We start from the raw sequence: 24254 nt of genomic DNA, 5'->3' as shown, positions 1-24254 counted from the left end.
TTTAAGTACTCTGTGAGTTTTCCTTTTATTGTATTAACAAAAGCCTCACAGCATTGGAAAGGCATAAGGCAGATATGGTTGGATTCCCCCCCCCCCCGTTACATACCTAAACTGGGTGTATCAATGCTTTACCTGTGATGATAGTTGTAAACTATTCGTCCACTGAAGTCCAGAAGTTTAAGAAAATGGCAGTAACAACAGAGACTATAAATGTTGTGACTTTTTTTAGTTACAAGCCGGTTTTAAGTTGTTAACTTTTTCTGTACATAATCTACAAGGAAGTATGAACATGTTTTGAACTTCAGGAAGAATAGTCTTACAAGTCTTGAAAGAAGTCTGCATAAGATTCAGTGCAAAGATATGTGCTGAGAAGACACATCGTCTGCACTTACCACTGTTGAGACTGTTAAAATGATATGGGGAGGGCAAGGCAAAACAAAAACCCAGAAAACACTACCCTTGATGGAGGGTCTGTCCTGCAAAATTGGGTTTGGCTGACAAAATAACTTTCAACTACGTCTGTACTGACATTCACTTTGATCTACGAAGGAGACTTTCCAGAAAAAATACTACAAATGAAGTCATAATATACTAACAGTCTAACAAGTGCAAATCTGAAGTGCATCATACATACAATGCTAAAACAACTTTTGACAAAAACAAGACATTGGAATTAATATTACAGTAAATCGGGAGAACACGGTCTCCCTTCCATACGCTGAGGCATGTATTGTTGAGAAACGGTGGCGTGTTACCATACACTACCAACAAATCACAGGCAAAAACTGTACAGGTATAAACATATGCTTAAAATGTGGCTTTCTCTTGGTGGCAAGAGAAGATATAAAGGTACCAAAAGAGAATTATGTGGACCACATATACAGGAACCAGAGAGAAACATTTGTTACACAAAAAATGTTGGCACTAACATTGGGGATCCTCCACTGATAAAACACTGTCTGACCGTTACATGTCAACAGTAATAGCACTGGTATGTCCTGTACAAATCAAAGACATACCCACTCCAGGAGCAACTGGATTGTCTTCTACAATATTACAACAGCTTGACCATTTACTACTGGTATTGCATGCCTGCATACACAAAGACTCTGCGAGAAATGGAAGAACACCACCCTTAACAGCTAGCACTCTTAATTTATCCTTGCACTGGCATCTATATAGTTGAGGCAAATATAGAATGCTAAGAGTCAATACAACAGAATTGAGGTGGTGCTGTTTTGCCAATACAAGTCACAGGGAAGAAGTAGCTATCTCCTTGGCTTCATATAGCACTGGTCATTTTACATTTTATAGGAAGCCAATTCTGATGTTTTGGTAGTTTGACACTCATTACAATATCTTAAGTTGTCTGCATCTCTAAATGTAAATTGACCAGTGTTCATCTTAGCATGACAAATACTGGCAAAACTTTTTATCACTCGCACATTTCTGAACAGAGCCATGTGTAGCTGGCACTCACTTGTACTACAAGTTGTAGATGGTGAAAACAAAACCATACAAACTCCTCCGCATTCCTAAAATCATCCCTAACAAATAAATTGGCTGGTTTGAGAGATATACTAGCTAGTACATAAATATTAATCTCTTGGTACAAAGGTGAATGGTGTTGCTCAATGCGCTACTATGTTCACTGCTCTACATTGCTGTTGTACATTTCTTTCAAGCCCAACAACGACTCTGAGCTCAAAAGTGCTCCAAGTTCACAAACTGCTGCTACATAGATATCAATACAAAAATTTCTCTTAATTACATGATTTTTGCAAAAAGGATTTCCTTTGTACAATATGCACCGGACGTCTTGCGAACGCTGTTAGGTAGAGGCTAGTGGTAAAGTCCTTTTCTTGTAGGGCACACCGAGCAGTGCATAGAACCTACTGTCAAACACTCCTCTGCTTACTCCATTCTTGACATCAAGAACATGTCTTCTACTTCCCAGTGTTTCTTGTTCCTATAAGTTCCTCGTAGGAAGTCTTGGTACTTCCCTGCCGACAACAATGCACTTTCTTCTTGGCAAAGCTTGACGCAAGTGAAACTCAGTTTAACTATCTCCCTGCTGCATAACCCTATCACCAATACAAACTTGGTACCGAAAGGGTACTACAGCAGGGAGAAGGTTAATTGTACACTGGACGGTAAGATGTTGTAGAATATGGAGTGAAAAGCCATTTTGTTGGTTTCCTTAAAAAATAGGCAGGAATAGTACTAAAGCTGATGCATGTTGTTTTTTCAAATTTTTAAATGTTGTTTGTCAACAATGAAAATGCATTCACGAAACACAGCTTTTTTGAAGATAAACAAGATCCCGGTTTCCAACTCTCTACCGTACAACGTCCAGTCCGCACGCCGGTTTCACATGACGTCCACAAAGAATTCACACGGGTTGCCCATGGCCATGCGGAAGGACTGTCTACTCCCGCTGAGGTCCGCCGGCATGGCCGCTAGCTGGCCAGGTTTTGGAGGGAGGGGAGGGGGGAGTGGTGGGAGAGGGGGGAGGCTTCTTTCGCTGGGGGCTCGACTTCGCTTACTGGTGCCGTCGGATTCACTTCCACTTCCGCCAGACTTATTGCCTCCATCTCCTTTTGTGCTTCTCTTTCCACTTCGATTGGATCCGCTGCTTCCTGCGTACAACAACGAAACACGTTAATCCTCGTCGTGATCTAGCGACTGAGAACAACCCGACACCAGAGATGAATCTTCCTTTTATCTATTTAAACGAACAGCAAACTCACATCTACTGTACATGTGATTTCTATCTACATTTAGTGAAACTATAGACAGGTGCTGTGGTAATCACTACAAATCTCACATTAGTGATCAATACTATGTGAATTCTACACTAAGCTCAGTACATTCTTCTTATTCAGTGAGGTTATCTTTTACTACAAGTGTTTACTGCTTGTGGTTTAAAGAGTGTACATGGGTGCAACTGATATATGGTGCGTGCTACATCTACAGTCAGCTGTTAAATGATATGAGAAAGATGCAAATTAGCTGGCAGCAGCTATGAACTCAGCAAAATTAGTTGAACAAATGTAAATGTATGGAGAACATTAGAAGAAATGACTTTTATGCCACACAACAGAACAAAATGACACAGATCAACCAACAATGAAGCAAAAGAGTGCTACAAGTAGTAACAACAGAATACTGGACATTATTAAGTTAAAAACACAGGGTAAAAGGCAAGGAAACACAGACACATTTGTGAAAAGAATGGTTAAACATACAAAAGATGTAGGAACTAAGATTGAAACACACAAAGATGCTGATTAGGTAGAATCATAAGCATCACCTGACCAGAAGACTACTGGGTCAAAGGCGACAATTTCTTAAACATTTTTACATATTCATCTCTGGCTCTTTCGCTGATCTCAATTTCACAAAACTGCCCAATTGTAAAGATAAAAAAATAATGAAATAAAATCAACAGTATGGCTGCCAAGCCTTTTAATATACGGTTGCTTATTCAAGAAACCATCATGCATCTGACACACGATATACATCGTTGGATGTGCAAACGGCCCCATGGTCAGGATACGCATACGTGCGGTCCACCATGCATTACTACTGACCGTGCGAAGCATGCATTAGACAAGGAAAGTGCAAACCATGCAAGTGAGGAAGTTTTCGTACATCATTAGGTTTGAAGGTAACGAAGGTGGGAGTGGGTCTCTTACAACACTGCTCCTCTATAGCATGGGTGCAGACAGAGAGAACAGACGTTATTGTCAGACAGTGCAAGACAAGCATGGTTCTCCCCTCACTGCACAAACTGCCGCAACACCCCTCTCTTCTATCATGGAACGATCCAACAATGCATCAACTTTGACAAAAACGAGATACCGGTTGCTATGGATACTTCCAAAGGGGGGTCATGACTAGAGTTGGATCTAAAAGATCATATTCCATGACCCCCCTTTGGTATACAATATTGGTTGCATCTTCTGCAAAAAAGATGGTGACATTGGACTACTACACTGCTTCTGGAGGGGTGTGCAGGTCAGAATGCTCAGGTCGTAGGAGATAGTAAAAGATGAGAACAAGTACAAGGCAACAACGCATTCACAAGCGAAAAAACACGCAATTCTGCGCCATGGAGTAACACATTCCACACAGTAGTAAGGGGCACAGGGATTCGTTCAGTGTTCTGCCAGCTTGTTTTCAGAAGCAACTTTTTTCTGTCCCATTCCATGTCATTTCCAACATACTAGCAGACTGGTAAATGAAAAACTTTTTATTGTGGAAAATGTTGGCTGCTTTATCTATGACCAAAGTTTCACAAAAAAGCTGACAAGATCTTGGCATGTGAAAGTGATACATTTCTTCGTACTTGCTATTGAGATTTGAACTGATTTCGAACTAAAGTTGCGTTAAGTCCTTGTCAAGTCAGGATTTAACACACTGTTGTCATTTCTAAACAGTGTTATTTTGGACACCCCCTAACAGACCAACATTTTCCCACTCTGGATAAACAGCTGCAGTAGGCAAACATGCCAGATGCGTGAAGCAAGCAAAAAACGGGAGGAAAAGAAGGAAGGATTTGCCTGGCAAATAGAGCGACCTGATTCTAGTGAGTGTGAGCCAGGGTCCACCGAGACGCATGTGTCTGTAAGAAATCGGACAAGCCGGGAGAGGTTGGTGTTAAAAAAAAATAATCCAAGGCTTGAGAGTTTGCAGTCCCCAGGAATGGCTGCTCCAGGTAGCTATGTTTCCACCAGATGAAAGTTCAACTCACACGTTTGGGATGGCCTTTTAAGGAAGGTGGTAGACTGCTGACACGAAGGCAAGGAAGGCTGCTCAAGAAGGAGTAACATGCTGAGGCAGCGGCGTTATCTTTGAGGACGTTACCATGCTTTGTCATCGACGTCTGAAATTTGGATAATCCTACAGGAAAATTTCTCTGTCAATGACTCGAATTTCTAGCTTCCTTTCTTTCATAGAATGTCCTGCACCATCCAGTTGTTATTAGCAAAGCAGAGGGTTGTTGGTTCAAAAAAAGGCCCAGCTTCCCAAGAAAACCCCTTTTCATGCAGTTTTCCTTGCCTATGTGAGAAAAACCACCACCTTCCTTAAGAGCGCCACTGAAAAAACTTCGACCAGATACCTGGTCCTCTATTTCGCCAGAATTTCTAGACCATTGCTTGTTGAGGAATGATAGACTAAAGCATTTAATTTCAAAGATTAGAAATCACCATGGGCTTTTCATACAACACAACTAATTGCAAATGTCACTCAATACTCCAACACATTGCTGGGTATACTGAAGCCTTACCAGGACTGCCACTATGTTGGCTGGCCGTTCCTTCCCTGTAGTTTGGAGCGTACGGAGGTGCGTCGATGGAGTACGGTCCGGGTGGGACAGCGTACCCCGCAGTTTTGGGTTGGTAAACACCCGTGTAGGGCAGGTGGCTGCCCGGGATGGGCATGTGGGGACCGACCAACGCCCAGGGTGCCCCGGGAAGGGGAGCGAGGGTGTCCTGGTCAGTTTCACTGCTTCCTTCCCGGTCCTCTAGCGACAAGTTGGCCATGTCTGAAAGGAAGAGGTAAAATTTGTCATTCAACATGATTTCGTCAAAGTACAATAATAACTCTGCAAATCTCAATTCATAGCAATAGTTTTCATTCTTATTTTGTATTTACTGACTTATTTTTTTGAGCACTGCCTACTTTTATCTAGAAATACTCCTTAAAATAGGTCACCTAATTCCTCTATGTAAAGTTGAAACTAATATGTTGCAGTTGGTCCTTCTGTCCTTTACAGAACAGAAAAAGCACAGAAAAAATCATTTCCTTGCATCAAATAGTCTACCTAGGCTGAAGCACAGTTTTAAATCCAGACCTACCCCTGTTGACCTGTGAGAGGTCGCCAAAGATGTAGTAGCACTGTTCTGAGAAGGTGATTTTGTTGACGGTGTGCCTGATGTAGCCTGCCTTCAGCATCTGAGAGGCGTATCTCCTCGCCTCTCTCCGGTCGTTGAACCCTTCCACGTGGGTGTGTAACCAGTCTACTACATCTGAACCTATGGATGCATAAATGATGGAGAAAATCCATTAAGAAATGCATTAGAAAATGCATTATTGCACGTACAATAATACAGTACACGTAATTTGCCATGTAGAACTAGAAATTCAAGTCTTGTCAAATGTGGTGCTAGGGTTTACCTGGGTTTGCACAGGTACGGAAAGGAAAACAAATATCTTAATCCCATGCTACCACTAGTTTACTTAGGTATTGCCAAATCTTTCTTTGCATAAAGATTTCGCACTTTTACTCAGATAGAGTTATAAGCTGCAACCACACTCAAAAGCATTTTTCAGGAGATCAATTTGTCTGCAGATTTAGAAAAGTGACAAAACATTCCCTCACCTATGAAGGCGTTTGGTATGGTTATTTTCAGCCACATTCTGTCGCGGATGTCCAGTCCTGAGTCTGGGGAGGCCATGACCTTGACGATGCTCGACATGTCCGTGTTGATCGTCAGCGGCATCTCATCGTACCCTGCAGGGACAAGAAGTTTTCTTTAGTCACGTTTGCTGCACCATCTTAACTACCAGGTCACTTGTGTGGCACCATAATGTTATACCAACATGGGCCATTGAGACATTGATTATGCAACTTTCAAAATTAACCAGAATATATCTACTACTGATGGTTAACAACAGCTCATTGGTCCAAAGAGTATTCAAGGCCCCCCTCCCCATCCGTACCTCCAATGGTAGCCACTGTAGTTTCCACTGAAAACTCAGCTCCCATTATCCCACGCTCAGTACCATTTCTGGAAACCGAGACTTTGCCTTGCACTCCCACACTGCCGTGTACTCATCTATGCACCCAAAGCTGCATTTGTTTCAGCAGAGGTCGGCAGTAAGGGGGTCAGAATCTGCTCAAAACCCACTTTACAGACTTTTTGAAGCAGGAACATGGTGGTAAACTTTAGCCCATTGCTTCCAAAGCCTGGGCTTCCTTCTCTTGCTTCTTTTAGAACTAAGACTTTTCAAGTGACAGCTCAAGAATGCTTGGTATGGGACGTGTTTGCTCGTTTGCTTAGAAGACTGCCAATCAACGCACGCAGGATGAAGACTGTATGGAAGATACCAAACCTTCTTAGAAAATCAGCATTACAACCTTCTCAACACTTCAACATCTGATTTCAGTCATGACGACCACACGATGACAAACATAAGACAAAATGTGTACAACACGGGTAGTTTGTTGTAAGATTTGGGCTTCTTCACACCAGATCTAAGCCTTGTAAGAGTCCATAAATGTCCAGGTTGGGGGATCAGCAACTTCCTGTGAAGAAGGCTTATGTAACCAAAGTGCTGGATCCCTGCTAAGTTATGTGCTGCAAGACAAACAGACACGACCCTAAGGAAACAACCGAGGTGAGGATCCTCCCAAAACACTAAGGAAACACCACAAGCACGTCTTAGAGGGTTGCCAGCTTGAAGTTCAAACTCAAGGAACAACAAGCTCTACCAATCAGCTTGGCCAACTTTCCCTCTACACAAAATACACTCATAGGCAACTGGCAGTTACTGTCATCATCGTAACTGACTCTACAAAAAGGTGATCACTTCGAAATGCTACCTTTAAAAAGGCCTTGATGCTCTTCATTTTCACGAAAAACTGGGAAGAATTTGGCTCTAGCTTTCAACATGGTACATAATACACACGTAGCCCACTAGTCCTAAACTGCACTCATCTATAACCAATCTAATCCAAGACAATTCATCAGTAGACAAAGGGGCAACTCGTCAATTAGTTTTTCGCACCTTTTCCAACAATTAGCAATTGATTACAATGTGCTAATAACAGTTTCCCCACCCACTCTGGTATAAATGAGCCAAAGACAACACCTCAGAAAATGAGGCAGTCAGTGACAAAAGAAAATGCCCCTCCCATCTCATTAAGAGTTTACAAAAGGGAGCATGTTTTCCTCTTGTATAAACTGTCAAGTATGCAACAATATTCTCTAATACATTTCCAACCCTCCATGTTACAACTGATTGAAACTAACTCTTATGGGAAAGCAAAAACACTGGTAAGACTGAATGCTCGACACACTGGTTCTTTTTTTTCTGCTATGACATGTCTCTCTTACAGGAATATTGTGCCAATGCTCACTCAAAATTCACTTTACAAAAACCTATTACTGCACTAAAATGATATGCGACGTACAATTGTAAAAATCAGGTGATAAAAACTGGGACTCCCCAACCCTGACCACTTTCTACACTGTAACTGTCAAACTGTTTATGTCACCGAAGACTGCACCAAAAAAGCTATATAAACACATGCACAGAGGCAGACATGGGATGTGCCTAAGTACTTACTTACACAGAAATAAGTTCTACCTCACTTGGTTTGTCAAATAATTACGTTAACGTTACAACCCAAAAACATGACAAGAAGTTTGGACAGGAGCCTACCTTTGCAAAGCATCTTCCCGTGAAACCGTAACGCTACCACGACCCACGGGCGACCATCTATGGATGAGACTCCCAGCGATGTTCATTCATGTGCAAATTGACAAGTATTTGTCTAATCCTGCTGAACAGGACCACAGGGCCCCCATGCATGGGAGAACAGTTTTCTTACCTTTGTGTGCGCCCCTTGTGTGGTGACCTGCGCGCCCCGTGGGAACAAAACACCCCTATCAGGTGGGCACACGGATTATGGGGGAGGGGGGCACAGCAACAGTGGGCCAGTCATGGGGGACCAGGTGTGGCACTTTAAAAAGTAAGATGTACAGCCCCACCACAGACTATGGAGGAGGGGGCACAGCACAGCCAGCTAGTCAAGGGACCAGGTGTGCCACTTTAAACTCTGATGCACAGCCAAACCACTGATTCTGGGAGGGGAGCACAGAGGGTCACTCAGAGCACCAGGTGTGCTACTTTACAAACTGAGTTGTACGGAACTCCAGCAGACTGATGAGGCAGGGTGACAGGGCCAGTAGGGCTCACATCACCAGCAGCACAGAAACTGTTTATTCCCAAGTACTTTGACCTGACCCAGTAGTGGGGCTACGACTGAAAAAAGAAGACTTTCTCCTGCTCTTCCTGACTCACACAAGGCGTGATTCCACAGGTTTCCAAGCATGTCAAGAACTTTAAGATTTTGGGACACTGAAGCTGCCCAACAATCCAGCATTTGATAAGTTCATTGCTGCTGTGATTTAATAGCCATTGTCAAAACGGCTGTCAACAGCTAGTAGAGTCTCAATTTGCTCAACAGCCAAATACTACAACACCTTTATTACTAATTACCTGTGGGAAACTTACAAATTACCTTTTGGTTGAGATAATCCAATTTACAAGAAAGGAGACTTACAATACATATTTTCTCCTTCTCCGATGACAACTAATTTAGTCAGGACATACTTTCTTTAGACATCCCAATGTGCCACGTCAGAAAAACACTGCTGGGAAAAACATTTTGCTTGAAGTTTAGGTGTAGTGTAACCAAGATTTAATGTTTTCCACATGCAAACGCTTTAGTCTGTGGCTGTCAAATATGTCAGTATAATTAAGATTTTTGTCCGACATGAGCCGCATAATTCTCTCAGCTGTCAGAGGGTTGGGGAATGGCGGAAACCCTGATTTTAAACATTTGCCAGCATGACACAAAGCTAAGATATTGAAAGTTTAGGTTGTACACCGCCAGGATGACTTACTTTCCGACTCAGGGATGGAGGAGGTGATGGAGGATGATGTTGACGTCATGGTACTCATGGAGGGACTGATGGCAGGCCGCCCACCTGGGTAGTCTTCTGTGGAACACAACATGCATTAAGGGTCACTTGTGGATGCAGATCATTTGTATTAATATAAAACCACCATGGTTGCAGTGTCCTTGTACTAAAAGAAAATCCATTCATTCAGATACTCAAACATCTAACATTCAAATATCATAATGTTGCAGAAGAGCAAAAAAACACCAAGTGTTTATCACTAAGTTGTTAGTTCATACTTACCAGTTGTCAGAAATAGTGTAGCGTGAAAGGAGAACAAGTTTAAAAAATGTTAAGTTTCACATGTTCTGACAACCAGCTATGTCAAACAAATATCACGAACACAAGAGGCTAACACTGACAAAAGTCAAGGAAAAGAGGAGAAACATGACATGATCAGGACAATAACTATAATTCATATTAATAGATGTGAAATCAAATGAGTGTGCTTTACAACATACAGAGCACAAATGAGTTTTTCTCTCTGCCACAGTCCATATCAGTTTACTGAGTTAAGTCTAAAATACCAGAAGGAATGTAAGAAAAAACATCTGTAAAATCTAATTACTATGTTGGAGCCACAGCAGCAAACATCACAGTTAAGACACCAACAGGAGTTTAAATCTACAACCAAACACCTGCAGACTTCAGATCCTATCTAACAGTTAGGCAAGAGAGACGAGTTAGGGAAGGTGAAAGAACAACATGATTTGTTTCAGACAGAGTAGTATTACAGGAGGTCGCAGTTAACCAGGGGTACTGCTGTTAGAGGACAAGGCTGGCAAAGTCTCAGTGCGTACAAAGACGTAACTAAATGAACACCCGTTTATGGCTGAATTGTTTTGATCATACAAAGCGCAGCGAGACATGATCATGTTAATTCTATTTTCTTTCTAGCCTTCTGTAGAAAGACAACAGGCACTTGGACACAAGGTTGGGCTTGCAGTGGCCAATCCTTCACCTATACCTTGCGATGGTTTGTTCCACCTGAGTAGATTTGGGACATGTACCACTGTCCTAATGGAACTCACCATTCTTGAGGTGGGGATGGCTTTTGGAGAATCAGCTTTCGCATGTTTCGATAATATTCAGACACCCTATGACAAATTTGGGGAATGGGGGGGTGGGGGGTGGGGGGGGGGGGGGGTTGGGCGGGGCACGGAAACCACGATTTGTGTACCTGCGTACGTCTTCTAACGCAGCCAATCTTTGCCCTAAACGGGTGGTGGTGTGAAAGTTACGTCTCGTACGTACGTACCAGCCCTGCACGCGTGATACTTCAATGATCGATGGGGGTCAATGCTGATTTGTGTGTGGCAACACAGACAGTTATACTGTGTCTGAAACAGGGCGGGCAACTGTTTTTGGACTTTGGGTGTACCGTAGTAACAGGACACAGCTGGAAGAACAAGAGATAGCAGGAGGGGAGGGGGGAGACATCGAAAAGTGAGAAGATCTACAAGAGCAGTCTAAAGAGGGGCGATGGGTCAAATTCTAGTCAAATGAACTACTTGGAAACAGAACAGCTTTGACTACCATGGAAACTACTTTGAGCTTTACTGTTGATGGAAAGAACAAAGGAATTAGGAAAATGAAAATAGGCGAGAGCTATGGCTCAGCAAATGGTTTTAATGTAGGTAAGATATCGAGTCCAGTTCATCATTTGGTATGGCCACCCCTTTTTTCAAGTCCAGTGATCCAAGACTGTGAAATCTGCACTACAACAAAGTACAAGTTGGAACAAACCACTAATGACAGCAGGTAGAAGCTGACAGTTGTAACACTTGGTTTTAGCTTTCTGTGTTCCACTGGACTTTTCAAAGGGGCAGCCACAATGTAGTTGAACGAAAAGTTTCACTACACACTGACATGGAGCTTTTGAACAAGAGTACTTACGCCTCATAGCAGCTGTATGAGACACCCATGCAGCAGGGTCTATCGGCCTTATGGGTTCCGCTGCTGGGAAAATGATAACGCGAGTAAAGCCACCATTTTATGATTACTACAAGTCAACTGGCAAGTCAACAAGCCGACCAGGGAACACTGTGCTGTGATGACATGGACTGAATGTTTCTTTTTTTTCAATGGAATTTTTTGGCAATGCCTCAGGGGCAGAGCCTTCTCTGTAGTCTAACCAATCATTTGAAAATGTTCCAACTTTGGAGTCCCTTTATGGTATTGAGGATTTCTTAACTGTTACCAGTTGGAAAAACATGTTCCGCATTTTGATAGCTCTTCATGTTAGGAAGATCCAAGTGTTGGAACATGTTTTTTCAAAGCCAACATTACATCACACACAGCCTGTTCCATGGAGCTGTTGACTTCCCTTGTGAGTGTGTCCAACCAAAACTTACGTGTCAAAGCTGCAGTGTGAGTAATCCAAGCGGCAGGGTCTAAAGGTCTGACTGGCTCCGCTACGGGTTCAACGAAAACAACATGACCATTTGTACATGTAATCCCTGTCTGGAGATGTTCCCACCAACTCTTTTATATATATATATATAACAAACTTTAAAACAGCAACATTTGTGAAACTGACTTGATTGATCAACAAGAATCAGTCAACCTCAGCCATACTGTACAATTGGCCATTCAAACTTGGAAAGGTATTACCTTTTACAGATTGGTTGTCATCCAAATTTCAATGGTTCGTTGTTGATTTTATAGATTTCAAAGATTAATTGGTCATATGGATCAGTCATTTTCATAATGACAGGAATGGTCCTTTTCTGATAACTTATTTTTTAAGTGCAATGATTCATCATTTCCTAAATTCTAAGGATTGATGGGTACTTTTTAAAAATTTCAATAATCAAAATGGTGTTGGTGGTTTCCAATAAGTGCTGATTTGTGAGTGATGGTGATATGTGTGTAATACTTACATCTTGGTATTGTGAAGTATCCTCTTGGCTCAGGATTCCAACATTTGGCAACCACTAGTTTGATAGGACTGGAAAACAAAATGCAACGAAAGTTTTAGTAACAGTCTTTATTTCATGACAGAAATATTGTCTGTGTAAAGATAAAGAAAATGAAAAGTCATCCTATCCTTCCCTTACCTGCTGTATTACATCATTGGCAGCAAAATAACAGATAAAAGAAAGACAGAAAGATAGTGAGATAGAACAAAATCCATCGGAACAGAAATATGAACAATGTACAGAAGAGAAACTAAGTAGCACAGCTTTGAAAGAATTTCCTCCGGTTGAAAATGGTGGTTTATCTTACCCTGGTTTATGTACAATCTCCCGTAATACTCGGACAGCGTCGTCGTTGCTCATGTTTTCGAAGTTGACGTCGTTGACCTGGAGAAGCATGTCTCCCGGCTCAATCCGCCCGTCTAATGCAACAGCTCCTCTGCAAAGGTCAAAGTTAAACTTCCATGAGGTAGGTGCAAAAATTTACCAAACACTACACAAGAAAATGAATGCACAGCAATAAGAGGTGTCATGCAATTAGGCAGCTGTGTAGAGAAATTTAGTATGATACTCTGGCAAAAAGAAATTACTTTCTTTCATTGTTTTCCTTGTGTACAGCAAAGTATAAACTAGTAAACTACCTCAAGGTGTAACACACAAGTACAAGCTGTGCAGGACTGGACTGATAGGTTTGATTCACTCAAACAGGGGCGGACCCCTACTCTTATCAATAAGGTACATGTATGCGTACTGCAAAAACATGCTACCCTTGCCAAAGTTGCAACTAAGTGTGTGCAACAAAACCTATCAAATACTTAATGTATGACTGCAAACATTGGGGCTAACTGAAATATACCTTTCATGGTACACATTTGGAGACATTCAACTACAAGTGGAGAAAGCAACTGGCATTCCTTGCACACTGCCAAACTGACAACTGCAAAGTGTCCTATTTCATGGCTTAATTGACACTGCACCCCAAAGTCTGTGTTTAGAGTATAGGGTGCCACTGCCTGTCAGCAAGCTTAACATTTATGTCAAGAGTCTTACCCTAGGTTATTAATCACCACATCTTATGTTACAAGAATGCTCCCTGCAACTTGTTGGAAAGTGAGAAAAACAGACTGTAAGGAAAACAAATGCGTCATTTACTTACCCTTTCATGACCGAGCCCACATAAATTCCGCCGTCCTTGCCATCTCCCACTATACTGATACCCAGGAAATTTACATTATCTGTGCAGAGGGGAGAAAGAAGAGGGAGAAAATATGGTCAGCTGGCACGACAAACATCAACCTACAGGAAGTAGTAAAGACCAAACTGATATCCGGATATCTGTCCACAGGACATTCGGAAATAGGAGGAATTTGTGCATGACTTTCTCACGTAGAAAAAACAGCTTAACTGTGTATAGATGGTGTCAGTTTTATGTAAGTCAGGCCAATGTTATGTAACTTGTGGCCATTTCGTGCCACTCAACACCCAGAAGGAGACTATGCCATGTGAATTTTGTGAAGTTTCCTAGTGTTTGTAGAAGGATATTCAGGTCTGATCAATTTGACACTTTTGACAGGATTGGTTTTCATGTATCAAGGGGCAAAAAGGAAAGACTTTGAACCCTTAGGAGATTGTGTGCATCATAAACAGATATCAAGTGATCTTGTTTTGAAGGAAAAGCAGATTTGGAAGTGATCACATCTGGATTTACTTCTACTTTACTGCTTTTCTTAACATCATGGTATGCCAAAGTTTAAAAGAAATAGTAAAGCCTGGACTTTCAAAACTAACACAAAACACACACAATATTTGCCTTTGAAAACATCGTAATAAAAAAAAAATGTCAAAGAGGGTATATATAATATCTGTATCACACTTGTCAAAACAGAGGCCAGTATGATCTGATAGGTACAGTGTACAGTAAACTATCTGCATTGACAGCTGGTCTCAAGGCAAAGACAACATGTCTGACTTTTGGAGCAAAGTTAAACTGTACATTCTAGCACACCAAGAATCCACAAGACAAACAAACAATCTGTCACACACAAGGTTGTTCAGTGATAACAAACTGCTGAAAAACCATGGACACAAGACCACTCCAAGGACAAATATGGGAATGTTTCTTTCAACTGGGAATGGACGCAGCAGACAAGTCAATATGTGTTCTTACACTGATGAAACGTGTTACAAATCTTAATGATTTCAATCACTGACAAAGATTGTGCGAAAAATGCATTGCTGCAAAGTGTTCTTTCATTTCTTTTCAGTTTTAACCACATATATTTAGATGCGACAGTAACTACAATAGAAGAAACAGGAAAGATGTAGCAAGAGAAATGAAATGTTGACACTAATGCTTCTAAGAGTGCTTACCTGGCCCTGGAATAGGAGGATGCAATTAGACGAAGAAACAGCATTCAGAAAACTGTCCCAGAATGCAATTCTAATCTAAAGTGACACCTGTAACTTTGCTTTCCTCAAAGAAGATCAAAGTTAAAACCAGTGATTAAAATTTTGAAAGAGGGGCCAAGTTTTTTTTTTTTCAAATTTAGTCTTTAAAAGTTAACTCTTCTTCAAGGAAAGGGAAGTTACTACTAGGATCTACCATCCACAAAGGAAGTGTGAGAGTAAGAAGTAAGAATTCAGCTCTAGTAGGGATACTCACTACAGTAGAAAACTTACACTTTTCACCAAAGTTATCATCATCATTTATCGAGACAAGAATATCAGGTTGAAAGAGACTGTGAGTACTCACCCATATTTAATGTTACTGTGATAATATTTAACGACATTGTGGAATCTGTTATACTGCTGAAGGAGGAAGACTGAAAAACACAAAAACATGAAAACAAAAGTTATGAGTAATTCTGCAATACACATAATACATGTTGTGATAAATTGACAAAATCAAGTATTCCAAAATACAAATCAGAACTTCATTTATGAAATGCAAGGTCAGAAAGAGTGCAATTTTGTTGATAAGATTATAGTTTCATTAACACAGTATCTATCTACAAATATAACATACAAAACAAAGAAATAAGAAAAAATGGATACCCAGAAATGAAATGACTAAAGGCCTACTGCATGTAGCGAGACGGTGTAAGAAAAATGTAGAAGGGAACAAATTTTTTTTTAGTTTAAACAAACATCTATTAGAAGTGGACAAGAACTCACTGATTCCAGCAATGGCCAACCAGTCAAACCATTTATCATTTTGTCATTCAAATATTTCCTTCATTACTATCAGCAATAAGATAATAAAAAGGTTTCACGGTAAAAAATTGTGAATTTGGTAAAATAATAATAAGATAATTCTAATCATTTCAAATCAAAACTGTACAGTCATCTTCCTTGTGGTTCTTTTCAAAGCACGAAGAGTAAGTAATCTCCAAAAATCTTAAAAGAGACTACAAAAGCTATCTTTATCAAAATGAATATTTCAACTTTGAATGGCAGACTGGCTGGGCACTTGTTGGAATGAAGGACACACAAGTTGGCTACGGATAAAAAGTGTAACCACCTCAGCTAGATCCACGTCCTGCGCTCCGTTCTGCAGTCATTAGTCATGTGGAAGAACAAAGTTCCGAGTTAGGATCAACTAAAAATGGACCCAAAAAGCTCCACACCAGAGGCATTGCAAAAAAAACCTACCCAATAAATTTCTGAGTATATCAACTTTTATTCATAAACCTTGCAATTTCCAACTGGTAATTTTTACCAAGAACATTGAGCCATGTTTTTACACTGAGCATTTTCAAAACACAGATATCCAAATCAACAAAGAGCTTTTACCCGCAGTATTTTTGATTTCAGGCAACTGCGTTATCTCGTATTCAAAAAGGGATCAGGTTTATCTATTGGTTTAGCTTTTCCACTTATGGACTACTTTGTGTTTGTTTGTACGCATTTCTGCTTGGCTTGCATCTGAATCAGATGTGCATTACCAATGTATGGTGTACACCAAATTAGTGCCAATTTATGGACCAAACAGGTTGCCCCTATGACAAAGATCAAAAAGCTAAATTCTCCCAACGTCACATCACTGGGTGCCCTTCAGGTCTTCTCAGTCAACTTATTGAGAATTGTGACTTTGATCTCATCTTACCACAGTTGCATTACCAGTTCTAAGATAATCCTTACAGCTGGCATCCCTGAAACAACTTCAGTCGACATTTTTTCTAGGCCAAGAGGGATTAAACATCTTGAAGTACATTTATTAAGTAAACTTGCAAGGAATGTCTTGAGTAGTATCTACTAAAGATGGGGCATGTTGTTCTTAGATATGATGTAAGCCCTTGAAGTAATCAGCCCCTTCCTTTTAAGAAATCCCTCAAAGCTTTGAGGGAGAGTTAACGAAGGAATGCCAGTCTAAAGTTGGTTTGGTTAAACAATGACTATCTTGGAGAGTCACTAAATCTAGTTAGCGTAGAAACTACAGTCACTGTAGTGGCAACTACATGTATCTTCACGCCCGAAACTCATTTTTGGGAACTGACTGGTGCACCTAACCTGAAAAAATTATGTGCACAGAAAAATCTTGGGTTGAATTAAGAACTTCAGTCTGCAATCTTACAAACTTCTAAATCCATAAAAAAAAATTAAAATCATTAGGAAAATACATTTCATTAATGTGTAAATTAAAAAAAACAGGACGATATGAGACTTCACATCACATCAGCGTAGTCGTTTTCCAAGTAAAACCTTTCATCTCCTGTAAGCATGCAGGTGCCACATGTGTCAGAGACTGCTTCTGTGTGTAAATATACACAGGATTTACAAAAATGGAGTCTAGCACATCCGATCATGGGATATCCTTTTACCATGACCTTTGAACCACCCGCATCATGTGACTGGCTTGTGTTCAACAGCTATACAATTCTGTTTAAAGTTTTGACCCTGCCAAAGTATTGATTCTGAATGACAACAAATCATTTCTTGGAAGTCCTGTTAAGGGCTTTGATGCAGTTACAATAGGAACATAAAATTTGGGAAAAATTCTTATCTACATATCTGATATGCCAGGATGACTTAGTTCAGTTCACGTAACCTCAGTTATACTAGGAGAAGGTGGGATTAAGGGAAATCCTGGCCTAAACCTTTCCCTACTCCTGTTCATGCAAAGCGGCCTTGACTTTGGTCTCTAAGGCTTCTTAAGAAAACATGCCTAATGGATCAAACTGGTACCAACAGACTTGAATAGATTAGGGAAGGGGGAAAAGTATAGAATTTCCCTCATGGTCAACTACATGTATAACATAATTTCGATAAAAAGTATCAAAACCTTCAACTTTTCAGGTAAGACATTTCAAATGTTATCGTTATATGACAATTTGAACACCAAGTCTATTGCTTTTGTTGGAACAGCCTTTGGAAAAATATGATTTTGTCAGGGCGTTGATATGATTATGTTTTCATACAATTTGAAAGTTTATGAAACTAATCAAATGTATGTCAAGCTTGGTAGAAATGCAAAAGATAGCCAGAAACCACCATTCTGCTATGATCAGTACAGCCATTCCTGTTTGATTGGTTCTAATGGTTCTGGCCCTTATCCAATCAGAAACCAGATAACATATACCGCATGAAAAGATTCTCAGTATTTGAAGATAATCAAATACTGGATACTACATTTGAAGATAGAGGTTCTAGAGAATCACTTCGCAAGTTTAGTGGACAACCTAATTCTTTAACCAAGGTTGCCTAGTATATATGTGAAACCATAGCTACTACATCATCAAATCAAACCCAGAATGGCTGCATTTGAAAAACACCTTGCGTCGTAAAGAACACTGCTGGATTGCGGACTTACCCGTGCAACTCTTGGCATACGCGGTCGCCTTCTCCTTCGTCTATGCTTGGTGCCTCGCATCAATCTTGATGACGTAGTACACTCTGTCGTGCTGCTAAATCTGAAAACCGTAACACACACAATTTGGAAAAATAGAAATCAGTTTTACAAGAAAATCTGGTGTTGACAAGATACATTTTCAGTATACCTGAAATTCACAAAACTCTTTTAGGTGTTTACAATGTCCTGAAAACTGTGACCCTGTACAGAGAAATGCAACCAGATGAATCATGTCCAAACTAAAACAACATCTAGTCTTTTTCTAGAACAGTGGAAAAATAAAGCAGTTGAGTAGAGTAAATAAGAATTTTAGACTGTCCATGGGTGGCCAACAACATGTCACACTATATGTTTGGGGTGGCATTCTGTTGCACATTTTGTATTATAATTCATGTACATTATAATTATTTGACAAGACTCAGAGGGATAAATCAGACCTGGCTGATAAATCATTAAATGACTTGAAGTAAACCATTACAATTTTCCAAGGAATGTCTTGATAGATAATACTGTTGGTGGCATCTTTTTGTTCTCCTCAGTATCTTGCATCATTACTTCAGGTAGATTAGGATACCATCAATTATAGATAATGTCTCCACAGCTCTCATGTGGGGCCTTTCTTTCAATGAAAAGAGAGTAAACTCTAAGGCATTTTCTTAATCTCAACTAGGCACATAATGTAAAGCTTTTAATCCTTTAGTGTGACAGTTATGAAGTAAATGTCAACTTATCTGTAAAATCAAAAATTCTCTGACAGTTTAGACTACCTGAAAAACATCTAATGTGTTATGATATTTTCAAGTCAGGGAAATCAGCTTTTCTACCTTTATTCTAGGATTATTCACAGGATTAGAATCAGAATGTAGCATATCAGTAAAAGTGCCTAATTTTTGTCTATCCCTTTCACTTAATTGAAAAGGAAGCATCACCTTTATCATAGGATAATCTAGACTATAGTATCGTTGACTTGCTTATAAAACAGCCTAATGCAGCTATGCCTTTCTTGTGTTGGCTTGGATAAGCTCTGCTTATACTCAACACACACAGCTCAAAACACTCTTTCTGATAAGCATATTCAGTGCTATGCTAGAAGATTCAGTCTTTCGCACACACCTGTTGGGCCACGTTGGGGGGCCCTATTAGCGTAATGTAATATGTTAGCTGAATGGCAAAAATGCGGTCGCTGAAAAAGTAGTTTAGGTGATCATTTGCCGAAATTGGTTCATTTTCCTGGGCCAGTGACGGCATTGTGTCCTCGGTAATCACCAGCACCTGAAGAATTTTGAACCATTATCTTTCTGAAAGCCTTCTGAATAAGCAGGTTCTTATCTTCAACGTGCTACAAAGGTAAAGGTGGGAGGGGGGCTGTCCTTTGCCACATGAGAAAGCTCAGAAAAGCATTAGTTCTGAGAGAAGCTCCATTCCTCCACAATCACGTCAGTAGGTCAACTGTTCGTAAACAAAATGCTTACTTCCTTGACGGTTGTGATCAGGTTCAAGTCTACTCAGCACCTAAATCGTGACTTGACAACCATTTCCGACTGTCGCTCTAAAAACCGCTTCATGGTAAAAGTTCAAGTTTGGATTTAAATAGAACCAGAGGCCAATGCTGGCGCCAAGTGTTCTGTGTTTCCACTGGCGGTTGTGTTTATATGTGCTCTTTGGGGGGAAACATGGGCCTGTTTGCAATCTTTGCCACCAACAGTAATGACTTTGCCCAAGGATATCCAATTGGTAAAAATGTTTTATGATTGAGCCAATCTTTTGCCCTTAAAACCAGGAATTTAGATAAGCTTGTACAAGGTGAAGTGGGAGTCTTAAAACTGAGGCTGTTAAAAGTAGGTTGCCCGTCTGCTTCCCTGCTGAGAGTCATGACCACTTTCTCAAGAAAAATAATCAGACATCAGAAGTGATACTGATTCCATCTGGCTAAACACTGTCCTGTATGTGATCTATCATGTTTGGGGGAGGGGGGCAGACTTGCTGACAAGTTGCCAAGGGTAAGGATGAACCACAAGGTCGCAAGAAACAGGCACTTGAAAAATGGCAGGGACTGGTATTTTCTTTGGCTGAGAATGTAAACTATAGGTGGCTATTTCATCTGTGTATTTCAAAGGGGGAGGACAAAAAGTTTGTAAGGGATTTTCTTTGCGCTTGAAAGAAAAAAAAAAGAAGTTTTCCTTGAATCAGGGATTGATCACATTTAGTCTTATTTGTTTCTCAACTATTACTATCATCTGTACAAAAATCGCCACAAACTCTCCCATCATCAACATAGAACTTGCCTTACAAATACTTTTGGCATGTTTTTAAAAACATTCTTCGCAAGTGCTTTTTCTAAGCTTATTTCAAGACAACATACTCATAGGTCTCACCATAACATGGCTGTAACAGGCTAAGACAATGGTTAGAGTGTTCGGAGCACCCATTCTAACCTTTCCCAGACATGTTAGCACCCAGTTGTTGTTCCTGTTTGATACTTCGTCACCAGCACTAGGTATTGTACCAACACGTCAACACATCTAACTCAATTTCAACAAACACTTTTTGTTCGTGTGCCACAGAATTAGTTTGTACTTTCCCCTATTCTTCCTCTTGCTGTCATTTGATACCCTGTTTTGTTATTACACTTAAAAATGACAAAATATAGTTACTCTTCTTTAGTTGACAGTAAGATAAGCAAGCAACAGCATTTAGTTAATGTTTTCTTGTTTCATTTTTACCAGACTATAAGTTTACGTGGGAAGATTTGCTGTTTAGTCTACGTTTAGGTTCAGCCAAGCTGTAAGGATGGAAATTGACCATAGCGATGGCACTCAGCCTCGAGATACCACCACTAAGCATCACCACTCATCAACCGAATTGTCTTCAAATAGAGGGTTACCACGGATTGCCTCTTGGCGGAATGACCGAACAAAAGAAAGAGGAGGTTTCTTTGTCACGTTGAGAGACACGTCATTACCAGTGTTTTCAAAACAGCATTCCTGACGTGGCGAGGAGAAGTTGAGACGGAAACTACAAGTCAAACTGTCCACATCCATTGTTGTTCTTAATGCCACAACAAGTGTATATAACACTGGTGGGTGCCAGTCGAGTCGTACCAAGAATGGCTTAGCATAATTTGGGAAAGGTGAGCAGGTACTTGGAAGTTGTTCCATCATGTTTCGCGTTGGAGGGGAGCACGAAAGAAAAGTGTGTTCGAGAGAGATGTTTCAAAATATCTGGATCATTTTCAATGATAGCAACTTTAGCAAGGATAAAAAGTATAGGTCTTACCTGCTATCATCGTCTGTGGAATCAAAGTAACTGGTTGTGTCAATGTCGCTGCTCATCAACGTGGACGAGCTCTCGTAGCCGTGGCCGCTACGATGGCGGTCATGCTTGCTGTGACCGTTGACTCTTGCTACTGCAGCAAAAAAAAACAAGCAACAATGTTAGCTGTCATGGCACACAGACATTTCAAGGTGTTCAATATAATGCCTCTTTTTTCATGTACCAAAGTTTCTAAAAAAGGTGTATGTGTGTATGTGTGTGTGTGTCTAAGCACTGAGACAAGAAGTAATAATCAGGACTGAGACCCTAACAATCTTTTCTGACTTCTTAACCCTCATACTATTGTTCAGTTAACATGAACACTGCATGCTTGTCTACCTGAAATTGTATTGGTGTAGAGAAGGATCTTGTGAAGCATTGACCTGAACTAAATGCTAACACCTTCCCAACAGAAACCTGCTATACTGCAGCACTGTATAATGCATTTAGAACTAGAGTATACAAGTACATGTGAGTGTAGCAGTTGTTACTATTCCACAAGTTATCAAGTATAAGTCATGATCACACTAAAATGTATGCTTCAGACTTGGCTTTTAGCTATGCCAGGAAGAAAATTCAAGCTGGTGAACATATTAGCCAGTCCTTTAATCTGACTGGAGTTAAGATAACCTTTGGTTAGGTTGCCCAGTAGTATTGGGATTTGGACGGAAGTAGACTTTTCCATTGAGGGAAACCCTTAGCTATTAGGCTGGAGATGGGAATGGAATGGAGAAACCACAGCATTCTAAAAGGCTCCAGCGTGTAGGTTCTGTTTCACATCAACTAATATGACATGTTCAAGAGCTATTATTAACAAGAATCTGCACACACAACTTCCTAGCCGACTTCCGTAATTCTTGAAAGAAAAATACCACCCTTCTGGCCATGAGCACCTTTGTAACTCTAATTACATCTAGCCAGTAGTGTTCCTTGCGTAAGCACCCCTCCCCCTCCAAACCAATCCTTCATATGTTTCCTTTACATCATGATTTGGTTTGATATGTCTTCATTGTTGGTCTGACAGAGCATCCAAGATTCAATTCGTTTTGATTTTTGCATATCTTCATTCTATGACTGACGTGAGTAACGGAATAACTGCTGCATGCTGTGACATTTTAGCTCAACAACATTTCAAGATCAAGTTTGTTCACACCTTCTGATGTTACACCCCTAGCCTAGTCAGTAGACTGGGTTTCTGCCATTAGCAATGTTTGGCATTGGACCAGGTAAACAGGAAACAAAATGGACCTCGAACTTTACATTTTCTTCACAGGGGATTTGGTCATGAAGCTGGACCAGATTTGATATGGTGATCAAATCTAGCAGAGAAACTGAAACCAGGTCAACTAGAAAAAGCGCATATCTCCCTCAAGGCTGCATAGTTTTCTTTATGAAGTTTATTGGATTAAAATGCTTGTATTCTGTAATCTTGATCCCCTTTTCCTTAGACCAAGGTCAACCAAAAAGGACAAACTCCCCCCATAATAAGGAACTTCACTGGAGCGGCCTGCTTACTAACTAATCTGCATTTCACCTAGGCTAATGTAACACATGATTCATTAATAGTTGTTCTAATGAAAGAGATTTAAAATGTTTTGGGCTCTGCTCCTATATTCAAAGCTTTATCTGCTTGAAAACCATTCCCATTCTAGAAATTCCTGGACCTATATCAAGGTCTGTTCCAACATTGATAATCTAATCTTCTTCTATTATAACCTAATCACTTCAAACATTTGCTGGGGTCTATCTTCACTCTACTCATAGCTTCTTGAGATATCCTGTTTATAGACACCTGGACTGCTTTCACAATGCACACATGAAAAGGTAACCTTCTTGTAAAGTAAGGATGGGTTAAAGCAAGGACATTCCAAGGTTTAGTAATCCACATGACCTCCAGGTCAAAGTACAAAGTTAGCCTGTCATCACTTTCAAGAACAATTACAGTAGGACAAAACACTGTTTCCTACTGTTTCTGAGACCCTTTTCATGTCCTTGGAAGAAGTTGCAGTATTCTGCTACAGACGAATGTCACAAAAATAATTGCTGAAGTTAGACATATCCTTGGATCATAATTCTTGTTAAAAAAACTTCGCTTCTTGTACTTTAAATGCAAAGGCCCATAAATTTACTGTTAGTGTACTACAATCTTGAAATGTCTCCTCGACTACAAAGAAATAGTACAGCCCCAAGTAAAGGAGACCCCTTCCATTACTTTGGTTAGTCTGGGCAATAACTCCTGCCCATAATTACTCAGTACCTTTGAAATCCAAACAGTCTAATGGGTAATAATTACCTCATGGGGCCTGCTACTAGTGTATAGCTACTTCCTATATTACCATTGAATACTTCTCCATTCTACATTGGTTCATGCTGAAAGCCTGTTCAACTTCAAGAATAGCGTTCACAGTATTACATTCA

General features: G+C 40.3%; 1 protein-coding gene across 14 annotated transcripts in view; it reads right to left on the bottom strand.

Annotated features, from left to right (window-relative positions):
• Window positions 1-24254, bottom strand: part of LOC136443236 (segment polarity protein dishevelled homolog DVL-3-like) — a 44348-nt gene continuing 20094 nt past the window's right edge. For 3 of the 14 annotated variants that reach the window (XM_066440382.1, XM_066440387.1, XM_066440395.1), the window contains 13 exons: window positions 21801-21930; window positions 18486-18585; window positions 16197-16226; window positions 15429-15498; window positions 13833-13911; window positions 12987-13115; window positions 12641-12708; window positions 11655-11717; window positions 9702-9797; window positions 6389-6520; window positions 5865-6041; window positions 5294-5551; window positions 1-2639 (listed from right to left, as the gene is read on the bottom strand). In XM_066440382.1, the coding sequence (XP_066296479.1) occupies window positions 2371-2639; window positions 5294-5551; window positions 5865-6041; window positions 6389-6520; window positions 9702-9797; window positions 11655-11717; window positions 12641-12708; window positions 12987-13115; window positions 13833-13911; window positions 15429-15498; window positions 16197-16226; window positions 18486-18585; window positions 21801-21930 (1601 nt within the window). In that variant the 3' untranslated portion in view covers window positions 1-2370. Of the gene's footprint in view, window positions 2640-3654; window positions 3711-4326; window positions 4906-5293; window positions 5552-5864; window positions 6042-6388; window positions 6521-9701; window positions 9798-11654; window positions 11718-12112; window positions 12173-12640; window positions 12709-12986; window positions 13116-13832; window positions 13912-15428; window positions 15499-16196; window positions 16227-18485; window positions 18586-21800; window positions 21931-24254 lie in introns of those variants that run through there. The other 11 variants (XM_066440385.1, XM_066440388.1, XM_066440389.1 and 8 more) reach the window with 9 other exon arrangements.

This window comes from Branchiostoma lanceolatum, chromosome 10 (assembly GCF_035083965.1).
Source record: "Branchiostoma lanceolatum isolate klBraLanc5 chromosome 10, klBraLanc5.hap2, whole genome shotgun sequence".
Classification (NCBI taxonomy): domain Eukaryota; kingdom Metazoa; phylum Chordata; class Leptocardii; order Amphioxiformes; family Branchiostomatidae; genus Branchiostoma; species Branchiostoma lanceolatum.
Note: the sequence above shows the minus strand (reverse complement) of the source record. Positions and strands in the feature narration are given on the sequence as shown.